At 41.0% G+C, this 12,166-nt stretch overlaps 1 protein-coding gene across 4 annotated transcripts in view; it reads left to right on the top strand.

Annotated features, from left to right (window-relative positions):
• The window catches only part of Dnm3 (dynamin 3), a 485,510-nt gene that overhangs the window by 68,862 nt on the left and 404,482 nt on the right, over window positions 1-12,166 (top strand). For all 4 annotated transcript variants that reach the window (XM_052200636.1, XM_052200637.1, XM_052200635.1 and 1 more), the window contains exon 2: window positions 2,796-2,869. In XM_052200636.1, coding sequence (XP_052056596.1) covers window positions 2,796-2,869 — 74 coding nt within the window. The remainder of the gene's footprint in view (window positions 1-2,795; window positions 2,870-12,166) is intronic.

Genomic DNA, 12,166 nt, shown 5'->3' with positions numbered 1-12,166 from the left:
AGGGACTTAGATCATTTATTGCACGAGAATGCTACGATATTAAGGGGAGCACATTATGACTACAATGTAGCAATAATTGTGGCACTATGGATGTGCATTTTTATGGTGCTTGGGTTTTCAATGAGTTGCCATATGTTGCCTTTCATTTGAGCCATATGATCTGGTTTTTAGTTAGAATTACTGAAACATGTTTAGAGAGAATTTTGCCTGTGCAGTGGGGGAGCTGGCACTGAAACCAGTGTTCTTTGTCTCTCCTTTGAGGTCCTCTGCCCTCAGCTCACACAGCAGGAAGGCTCTATGGTTCTAATTCTGGGTCATCAGAAGAAGGAGGTGTGTTTTCAGGGGGCCAGATTGATCACCTACTTCTTTATTAGAGAGAGATTTCTCTCCAGTGGTTTGTCTTATGTTAGAGGCCCCTGTGAAACAAGAGAGAATTCCAGACAGCCAAATTTCATCACCCCAGTGTCTTTATGCTTGGTGAGAGTATGTATTAGAGGCAGGCAGTGAGTAAGAGAGGTCAGATGTCTGAATCCACTTATCCCTCACAGTGCAGTGTTAGGCTTGGCTGATTTAAAAAAAAAAGGTAGAGAAAAGCATTAGAATATAGGTGGGTTTGCTTTCAGCTAGATGCCAAAAACCAGTTAGTTGTTGAAAGTATTATTTATGTCTTATATCAATCCTATCCAGCGAAGTTGCTGCTAAGACTATATAGTGTAAATGAACAGTCCCCAACACAAGCTGAAGCAAGCTCCTCAGGAGTGTAGAAAGCCAACAAGCCTCCTCACCCTCCTTCTCCTCCTCTCCCTTCCTTCCCCTCTATCCCTCTTTTAGTGGAGAACATTTCAGTTTTCAAATGGCGGTATTCAGGCATTTAAGACCCTACATTTCTCTTTGGCATCTATAAAGCTTCAAACCTCATTCACAGAAACACAGATTATTTTTTTCAGCTTTCTACTCTGGTGTTTAGCTTTCCCTTCATTCATTTTGACTTTCAAATGAACCCCTTCCCTTTTCGTTGTAGGCACAGAACATAGCTGCTCTGTTCTGTGTTTTTGTTTCTTTGTTTGAGACAGAGTCTCACTGTGTAGCTTAGCTGGCCTTGAACTCAGGATTCTCCTGCCTCACCTCTCCAAGTGTTGGGGTTACAGGTGCACACCACCACGCTCAATCAAGGCAATTCTATTTGTGAATAAAAAAAAAATACTATTTGTTTAGGAGGTATTTTTTTTTAGTTCAGATCCTAACATCTTTCCTCATTCTTCTGTAATTCAACAGCACATAGTAATTTCTGCATGGTTCTTGGCCCTTGGGGCTAAGGAATACGGTGTTAGCTTAGTTGAGGGACTGTTCATTATAATGAACTCTTTCAGAACATATTTTAGCACTTACAAAATGATGTTTATAGAGGAAAATTTACTTAATTTTATCTTTGTGAGTATCTACTGAGAACATCAGCGTCTTTGGTGGCTCCTGCTTTGAAACATGTCCTCTGGCCTGTGTTTATTTAATAAGTTGTTGTGCATCAAAATTTCATTATATTGAAGCTCTTTTTGAAGCCTCTGTGCTTCTCATATACCTGTGTGACCATGTAGCTGTTGAGCAAACCTTGGCAAATGTCAGGTTCTCCTGGGAGTTTACCCCTCCCCTCAAGTTCACCTCTAGGGCTTAGTACTAGGTGTCTGGAATTCTAACTCTTAGATGGTCCTAAAACTCTGTTTTGAGAAAAACTCCCACTGAGTCATTGAGTCAAACATTTATTTTGAATAGGATTCTGTGACATTCTCTCTACAGTTTTGAGGCATTGTAAATATGCCTAAAAACTATGATATAATCAGGGCCTGAGGCCAGAGAATTGCAAGTTCAAGATCTATCTGGGCTACAGAGTGAGTTCAAATTTAGTTTGAGCAGTGTAGTGAGACCCTATTGCAAAACAAAAAGTCACAAGAAGGATGCAGATATATATAGGTCACCAGTAGAGTGCTTAGACAATACACCCAGTGCCCTCCAAGTTCACTTCCCAATACATAGCAACCATAAAACACCAACACAGATAAAAAGCTGAGATACAGGTGCTTATGACATTGACATTGTAGAATCAACAATGATACATGTGATATTGCCCAAGTAATTTAATGCAAAACTTCCTTTGCTGCAGGTTTATTGGTGTGGTTTAGCCAATGTTAACATGTCATTTTCAATACAATCTTTTTTGAAAGCCTTCCACCTGACTGGAACAAGAAGAACAACTGAAGTTGCAATATTTTTTTTTTCTAGCGTTAATTTCTATGATGTTATAATCACTTCCATTTGAGACTGCATTTTGTGAGTCTTCTTATTGGAGAAAAATTTTAGGCTATTTAGGAAATACACTATTATCTACCCTCTTCATAATGGCTAGCATTTTCATGGTGCTAATATTGATGTTGAAGCCAAAGCCAATAATGATTTTGCAGTTATCAGAAATTGTGGGATGAATTTCAGTATCAGACCATTTTAAAAATTCAGATTCTCTGAAAGTGAAAATGAAAGGACAGCCCAGGGAAACCTAAGCACGCCTTTCTCAGTCCTACCCAGGTAGGTGAGTGCTGTGTCTGGTTGAGGAACTGTGCAATAATGGATCCGTTGCTGACAGGAGATTTATTTGTCCTTGAACTTTGCAAGTACCCCTTTCACAGGTGGGTGTAAGCTGTCTTGAGACAGAGAATACCTTGAAAGTTTGGAGACTAGAGGAATTACCATGGAGCCAGTTTATAGTCCCACCATGCCTTCATCTCTTGTTTGTTGTTTGTTTTCAGGGACTTTCTTCCTCGAGGCTCAGGCATTGTAACCAGACGACCTCTTGTACTCCAGCTCGTCACCTCTAAAGCAGGTAGGTCATTAATTAGTGAAGATGTTTACTGTGTGGATGCACACACTGCATGACATACTCATTCCTGGGTTCTAGATGCACCAACAAATCACTCCTCAAACCCCTGCGAGCAGTGCCTAGATTTCTCTCTAAAATGCTTTGTTCTTTTGACTCCTTTGATTACGGTGAAGAGGAAGTCTCACACAAATATAGATTTTTATTACTAGCTTCTTCTGCCAATAAATTGGCTTATTGTAATCTACCTATATAAGTTCATAGTACCAAATAATCATGAACGCTCCTTTGGTGCATACTCTTTTTGCAAGTATGTATATTATATGTGTGACTACTTTGCCATAAAATTAAACTATTTAGGGAACTAGAGAGACACCTCTAAAAAATACTTCCTTGTATTTCAGAGGACCTGAGTTCATTTCTCAGCACCCAAATCAGGTGGCTCCAACCACCTGTACCTTCAGGTCCAGGGGATCTAATACCTTCTCTGGCCTTCGTGGAGCACTATATTTATGTGGCCATACTCAAATACATACATGCATATAATTATAATTATGTAAGGTTGAATTGCACTTTCTACTCATACATAACCAACCATCTGCTGGGCATCATTTGTCTAAAAGACTATTCTTTGTGCCTCATGTGTTCTTAGAATCCTTGACAAAATGTTTTTGACTGTAGCTATATGGCCTTGTATTTGAATTCTCATATCTCTATTTTTACCTTTATACCAATATCATAGCTTCAGTTCCTCTGGTCTGATACAAATATATACATATATATATGTATATGTATACATATATATACATATATATATGTATATATATATATAGTTATATATAGTTATATACATATATCTACATACATATATGTGTGTGTGTGTGTGTGTGTGTTTAGAAAGTGGTACTTCTATTTTACTCTTTTGTTTCAAGACCATTTTAGCTACTCTGAGTTCCAAATTCTGTATGAATCTAGAAATCTAGAATCATTTTGTTTCTTTAAAAAAATGTGAGATTATATTTTTAACTTCTAAAAACCAGTTAATGTAATAATGCATTTTGTCAATAGAGTTAAAACCAACAAAACACACAGTATTGTCTCAGAAGGCTCAGCAAAAGCATTACACATCCCCATGGAAAACTTTTAGTAAACTAGGAAGAGACAGTGATCCTTAGCCTAATAAACATGTGAAAACCCCTCAGCTAACACAGCTAATGGTAAAAACTGGAATGCTTTCTAAGACAGTGGTTCTCAACCTTCCTAGTGCCGGGACCTTTTGATGCAGTTCCTCATGTTGAGGTGACCCCCAAACCACGAAATCATTCTTGTTGCTACTTTATAACTATAGTTTTGGTACTGTTACAAATATCAATGTAAATAGTTATAGAGACACAGATTGGTCAAGGCAGTCATGACCCACAGGTTGAGAACCACTGCTCTAAGATGAGGAAGACGCTAAACACGCTTGCTCCTTCCAATTCTATATTGTCTTGATAGTTTTAGTAAAAGAAATTTTTCCAAGAGAAAGAAATTAAAGCTGTCTAGATTGGGAAGGATGAAGTAAAATGATGGCTATTTACAGAGGGTTCAGGATGCATATGGAAAATATGAAGGAATCACTAATATGCTATTAGAATTAGAATTTCAAGATCAATATGTCAAGCTCAATTATATTATGTCCACTTGCAATGAACGATCTACAAGTAAAATTGTAAAACCAACTCCATTTACACTAGCACCAAAAAAGAGCACATTGGTCAAGAATTCATTTAACAAAAGAAATGCAAAAGGAATCAGGGAGATGGCTCATTGAGAAAGAGTGTTTGCTCTGCCAATGGGAGAACTGGAGTTCGGAGTTCCAATCCATAGCACCCGTATAAACTCTGGGCATGGCTGCATTCACCAGGGAGATGAGGCAGGTGAATCTCAAGAGTTGGCTGCACATCCAGCCTAGCCAAAACAGGGAGCTTCCTGTTTAGTGAAAAACCTTGTCTCTCAAACTGAATGAGGTTTTGTCATGTGTATGAGCAATATTTTCATTATTGCTGATGGTTGTCTAGGCTGATTCCAGGATGGTCCCTATCAGTGGTATCAAAGCATATGTAATGATATAATAGTTACACGACTGTTCTAGGGGTAATCAGTAGTAATCTCTCCCTCCATCTCCCTCTCTCTCTGGTTGAATTTGAGGCCAACTCTTAATAGAAGGGAATTTGTACTTGATACTGTGGACCTAGTCTAGAACCCATGGCTAAGGGAGCCTCAAGCCCTTAGGGAGCTTAGTACTATTTAAACTGGTGCTAGCCTGCTATCTAAATAAATAGACGCTACTTTCAGTCTTAATCAGAGAAACTTCATTTTGAAGTGAATGATAATGAATGCCGAGATGCCTGGCTGGTCAAGGTGCTAGGAATTAGTGGAAGTTGATTGCTCAGCCCTAAACTTTAGGACATCCGCATCACCCTCTCTAAGATTTAGAGAAAGCAGAAAGTATGCAGAAGCTAGACTGTGGGGAGCCAGGAAATGCTTGTTCCAGGCATGACATCATAATCATGGCATCACAGCAACGATGACTTCCAGGAGTGAGCCTACACAAGACTGAGACTGTCAACAGTCATAGATTTGGAAGGGGTCATGGGGTCCTAGTGCTCACTACTGGATTATTGGTTACTGATGGATCTTGGGCGAGCACAGTCATTTTGTCAAATTGTGTCCACTGGTTAACCTACCAGGCTCCAAAGGACAGTTCCCAACCTGTGGTCACACAGATGGTCCTAGATAAACTAAAAAAGCCCATGTCCAGATGGATTCAGAATGGAATTGTACTACACTTCTTCCTTTTCTCTTCCTCTGCCTTCAACAAATACTTCTTTTTTTTTTATTCGATATATTTTTTTATTTACATTTCAAATGATTTCTCCTTTTCTGGCTCCCTACTCCCCAAAAGTCCCATAAGCCCTCTTCACTCCCCCTGTTCCTCCATCCACCCCTTCCCACTTCCCTGTTCTGGTTTTGCCCTATACTGCTGCACCGAGCCTTTCCAGAACCAGGGGCCACTCCTCAGTTCTTCTTGGACATCATTTGATATGTGGATTATGTCTTGGGTATTCGAAGTTTCTAGGCTAATATCCACTTATCAGTGAGTGCATACCATGACTGATCTTTTGAAACTGGGGTTACCTCACTTAGTATGATGCTCCCCAGCTCCATCCATTTGTCTAAGAATTTCACGAATTCATTGTTTCTAATGGCTGAATAGTACTCCACTGTGTATATATACCACATTTTTTGTATCCGTTCCTCCGCTGAGGGACACCTGGGTTCTTTCCAGCTTCTGGCTATTATAAATAGGGCTGCTATGAATACAGTGGAGAATGTATCCTTATTACATGCTGGGGAATCCTCTGGGTATATGCCCAGAAGTAGTATAGCAGGGTCCTCCGGAAGTGACGTGCCCAGTTTTCTAAGGAACCACCAGACTGATTTCCAGAGTGGTTGTACAAGTTTGCATTCCCGCCAGCAGTGGAGGAGTGTTTCTCTTTCTTCACATCCTTGCCAACACCTCTAGTCTCCTGAGTTTTTAATCTTCGCCATTCTGACTGGTGTAAGGTGAAATCTCAGGGTTGTTTTGATTTGCATTTCCCTAATGTCTAATAATGTTGAGCATTTTTTTAAGATGCTTCTCAGCCATCCGAAATTCTTCAGGTGAAAATTCTTTGTTTAGCTCTGTACTCCATTTTTAATAGGGTTATTTGGTTTTCTGGGGTCTAACTTCTTGAGTTCTTTGTATATATTGGATATTAGCCCTCTATCAGATGTAGGGTTGGTGACAATCTTTTCCCAGTTTGTTGGTTGATAATTTATCCTTTTAATGATGTCCTTTACCTTACAGAAACTTTGTAATTTATGAGGTCCTATTTGTCAATTCTTGATCTTAGAGCATAAGCTATTGGTGTTCTGTTCAGGAACTTTCCCCCTGTACCAATGTCCTCAAGGGTCTTCCCCAGTTTCTTTTCTATTAGCTTCAGTATGTCTGGTTTTATGTGGAGGTCCTTGATCCATTTGGAGTTGAGCTTAGTACAAGGAGACAAGGATGGATCAATTCGCATTCTTCTGCATGCTCACCTCCAGTTGAACCAGCACCATTCAACAAATACTTCTTAAAGAAGTCTGTGTGCCACCAAGCAAATTTCACTCTCATTGTGGAACTTGCCATCTAGTCAAAACCAGTCAAAATAAGTTCAGAGAATATTAGATAACAGGAAAGAGGACTGATTGGCACTTAGAAAGGAGAGGCAAGCTTGAGGCCAGCTTAATCTATGTAGTGAGTTTTAGTTCAGCTGTGGAGAAATCAAAACTCTAGCTCAGTGAACAGAAACAAAACAAAACAAAACAAAACAAAACCTAACAAAAGTCAAAGAGGAGGAGAAGAAGGTGGAGAATAATGAGGAGAGGCAGAAAAGAAAGCAAGGGAAATGAGAGGACATGCAGTCATGTAGCTTATGTGCTTGAAGTTTAACTGGCAGGGATGGTCAGTAGGTGTGGAGGTGCAGGGAATGGGAAGGGCAGGAGGGGATGCAGTAAAGACTAAAGACACAGTAGTGCTGTCAGTGAGAAGAAGGCTGCTGGGGGCAGGGACATCATTGGTCAGAGGCCTTTCGTGAGAACACAACGGGAGAATTAGAACTTAAGTAGAGGCCAGGGCTAGAATGTCCGAGGGATAGAGGGTGGGCTAAGATCTCCTCTACCTGTGTGCAAGAAGCAGGACCTTCTGCAGTGGGGGTGGGGATGAGGGCAGCGAAGTGTGAGGAGAGGTGCAGGCAAGCCTGTACTTGGACTGAGTTCAGAGACTCCTTCAGTGATCTTCTTGTCATGTGTTTGTTGGCTTCAGGAAGAGGCCGGGCATTTGTTGGTAATCAAAATCTTCTCTTCCTAGTTCCCCCAGTCATGACTTAGGTTCTTTTACCAAATACTGTGATGAATATCCTTAAGCACAATTAACATGTGTTCATAAAACATCATATACAATGCAAAACTAAAGGCGCAGGAGGTTTTAGTGCTTGCTTTTATATTCTAAAACATACCATATATAACATACCATATATTTCGTATAGTAGGTGAAAAGCACACATATGTAAATTTGAAATTCTTTAGCTAATTTATAAATTCCTTCTAGTTTTTAGCATGCTATCCATTAAGTAACATTTAGTTTCCTGTCTCTGCCACCTGCTATACTAGTGGCTAAACCAGACAACTAATTAGTGATGTAACCTTCACTGCACATCATTTGCTTCAGGACACTTAGTGCTTAGCACAGAAGAGCATTCCAAGAAATCATATACTACATGGAGAAAGCGAGGAAATGGACGACCTGTCCTTTATTAATCAAGGTGAATACTTGAAGGCGCAGGTCACTGTAAAGCACTGTAGGAGTATTTTTAAGGTGTGACCCAGGAGACTGAGAGCCTGGAACGACATTTGTCAGTGTCAGATGAGACGTGAAATGTCACGGGGGGGGGGGGGGGGGTGGGAGACAACAGGCCAGTATTCGTAGCTCTGCAAAACTGGAGAGAAATTGGCCAATGCTTCAAGCCAGGGCTTTTTCCAGACCAGGGAACCAGTTAGTGAGTATTTGCCGCCCCCACCGCTTTACCTGATCTTAACACCTGACCTTCCAGTTAGCTGGCTCACTCACATGTCACACCCTAAGAGCAAACACGTTGAGCACAGAACATGTCCTAGTGCCTTTGCTTTCAGATGGAGTCATTTGGAATTTAATATTCTCTCTCATTTTTTATTTTAAACCTAGGATTTTATCCTCACCCCACCCCTGTCCACCCTCCGACCTCCTCCCCGCCCCCCTGCTGCCCTGTCTCCACAAGGATGTCACCACCCCCCACCAGACCTCTAAACTCCCTGGGGCCTGAAGCAGGAATTAGCTTTTAAAAGATGTCAGAATCTAACTCACTCCTGTGTAAAGTCCTTACAAAAGTAATTTCTGCTCATCCTAGGCATAAATGAGTGCTTGAGGACCTTTCTATGAAAAATGTCTCTCAGAATGCTGGTATATTGTTTATTCTGCTTTATTTCAATATTAGTATAAACATTTTAAAGTCAGCAGTTACAAAGATGAGTTGATGGTTATTCTTCACAATATAGAAATATTCTTTCCTGTGTGAGAAATCCCCGGCTGCTTGCAGCATTTATGTATTTTAAATATAAATCTATTAAAAGTTGACCCGCCATCTTTAAGTTTCAGGCGCTGTACAGTACAAAATGCATCTGTGACATCTGGTTTTAATATTTTTCCACAAACTGAGCTGTATAAGAAGCTAGTCGAGTCAGGCAGTGGTAACACATGCCTTTAATCCTGGCACTTAGGAGGCAGAAGCAGGCAGGTCTCTGAATTTTCTAGGGCAGTCTGGTTCATCGAGTGAGTTCCAGGATAGCCATGGCTTTACAGTAGAACTATCTTAGTTCAGAGTTTCTCTTGCTGTGAGAGATAGCATGACCACAGCAATTCTTATAAAGGACAACATTTAACTGGAGCTGGCCTTCAATTAAGAGGTTTAGTTTATTGTCATCGTGGTGGAGAGCTTGGTGGTGTGCAGGCAGACATGGTGCTAGAGGAGGAGCTAAGAGTTGATCTGGAGGCAGCAGGAGACTGTGGGCCACACTGGGCATAGCTTGAGCATGTAAGACATCAAAAGCCTCCTCCACAGTGACACACTTTCTTTAACAAAATCACACATCCTGATAGTGCCAGCCCCTATGGGCCAAGCATTCACAAACAGGAGTCTATGTGAGCCATACCTATTCAAAACATCACACAACACAAGCTCTGTTTCAAAAAACAATCAACACACACACACACACACACACACACACACAAATGAAGGAAAGGAAGGGAGAGGGAGGGAGAGAGAGAAAGAGAGAGAGAGAGAGAGAGAGAGAGAGAGAGAGAGAGAGAGAGAGAGAGCGCACAAAGCCAGTTAACAAAGCCAGTTTAGCCTCAGCTCTGACCTCTGTGGTCCTGACTTCCGTGGTCTCACCTTTAGTTTCTGTGAGGGCTTTCCTCAGGGACGGACATAAACTAAAGCTAAATAAAACAAGCCCTTTGTTCTTCCCAGCTAGCTTTGGTCAGTGTTTTATCATAGCAACAGAAAGCAAACTAGGACAGCAGCCACGGTCAAATAAGTTGTATATGGCTTGTAGTTTATTACAGAATGGGTGTCAGTCGGTATTTTGAATTCTTAGTTGGAGCTGCTATACACAGTCATTTTAATACTAACAGATATCTGGTAAGGGGATTCGAAGCCTGTGTTAGAGGCTGATAGAGAGGTGACGTGCTGTCTGTGCAGTAGGGGCTCTAGGAACAGCAGGCCACCATTGGGAGAGTGAGTCACCCTTTTTGCTCTCAGGCAGGAGTCTTCCTTTTGGCCAGAGAGCACAGAGGCTGGGGTGGTACTCAATAAGCTACATTTGTGGGAATTGCCAAAGGAATCCCTACATCTGAGTGAAAGCCCGCCCTCCCATGGCTGCCTGGAAGACACTGCTAGCCCAGCCTGACTTGGAGTCCCAATTTGTATGCAGTGACCAGGAGTTTTCCTTCTAGTTTCATAAATTTGATAGGAACAATATAAATATTAGGGTGTAGCACTGAAAACTTCATATCTCAGTACATGTTCAAACATCTGAGTCTGATCAAAGCTGGCCTTCTGGAGCAAGACAGCCTGCATTCTACAAAGAACAAAATGCTAGTTTTCTTAGTAACAAATTAACCTCATGGTAAAAGAGATCCATGCATTTCTGAGAACATTCTTTCTTAACTGCAGCTCTGAATTTGTTGGACTTTCTGCTGGCTCTGTTGCTCGTCACATGAAGTGCAGGTTACAGTTTCCTCGGCTTTGATTATTCTTAAAATTCAGTGCCCACGGATGCCCTGGGGAGGTCTTGAAGATACTCAGAATTTTGAATCACTGGATCTGGGTAAGGGCTCAGGAACTATGTTTTAAACACCATCTTTGGGTGTTTAGAAGCACATTCTTAGACTCCAGGCAGTTTTGCCAGTCTCTGAGTTATGATATTCTCTTCACTTAGATGATTTTTCCTTTCCCCTTTAGTAGGAAAGGAAAATAGGTCATAACGTGTTATTCTCTTGATGTCTCCATGTTTGGTCCTGGGATCCACACAGGAATTTATGCCTATGTGGTGGTGTGGCAGGCACTTGTTCTGTGCTGAGCTGGAGTCTCCTGCTCCTTGGATGGGAAGTTTAGACGCGGGCATCCTGACTTAGCTTTTCAAGAGTCTAAGGTTTCCATAGTCTATCCGAGGTTGAGATCCTGAAAGCCCCCAGTTGAGTTTCCCGTGGCCCCTGAATATCAGTGGATAACCTGTGGATATCAAGTATAAAACTTTGTTTCTGAGAAATTTAACTAGGAAAAATAACCCGGAAAATACATGGTGGAGGAATTAAACTGGGAACAACAGTTGAGTTTTCAAAAAGAAATGGAGGACCACTGGCATAGAAGGAATTGAAGGTGTTTATCTTTTGGTGAGAGCTTTGGGATATTTTCTTTGAATATTGGTTACTTTGAAAATAAGTAGATGACCAAAGGTTTTGGATGGGAGAACACACTTGTGAAGTGTACAGGATGCTACCCTCATGCTTGTCAGAATATTCTCATATTTATAACCCACTTCACCACAGTCAAAATGATTCTCTTTTTGTCAACAATTTTTATCCATGATTATGTGTGCAGGTGCCCTTAGATGTCAGAAGAGGGTGTTGGATCTCTTAGAGCTGGAGTTATAGGTGGTTGTAGTACTGTGGACTCAACTCCAGTCTATTGAAAGAATAGCATGCAATCTTGACCACTGGGCTATCTGCCCATGCCTTTTTGTAGAATCTTATAAACCTTGTTTATGAGAGTGGGTGCTACCTAGGATTCTTATCCAGATGTACCTTAAATCTGGTTTGACCTTGTCTTTCTTGTCATTACTTTTTAATATTTGCACTAAGTGGAGAAATTCAAGAGACTTTATTTTGTGCTTGATCATCCTGTAAATGATCCCTGTACCCTGCCCCTCTCCTCCTCCCTCCCTGCTTCCCATACCTCTTTCCTGTTACAATGTTCCAAAACTGATATTTTTACACATTTTATTTTGCTACCCATTGTTCTGGGCTTTAGGACGGCTTATCCATTAGCAGGCTTGAAATTTCTAGTAGCCGCGGGCCTTCTAACATAAAGTCAACAGCAGTATTTGCCAAACTGTAAAGATTTTCAGATGAGCCAATGAGGC

The sequence above is a fragment of the Apodemus sylvaticus genome, chromosome 12 (assembly GCF_947179515.1).
Source record: "Apodemus sylvaticus chromosome 12, mApoSyl1.1, whole genome shotgun sequence".
In the NCBI taxonomy this organism is placed as follows: domain Eukaryota; kingdom Metazoa; phylum Chordata; class Mammalia; order Rodentia; family Muridae; genus Apodemus; species Apodemus sylvaticus.
This window is presented reverse-complemented; position numbering and strand designations above follow the sequence as displayed.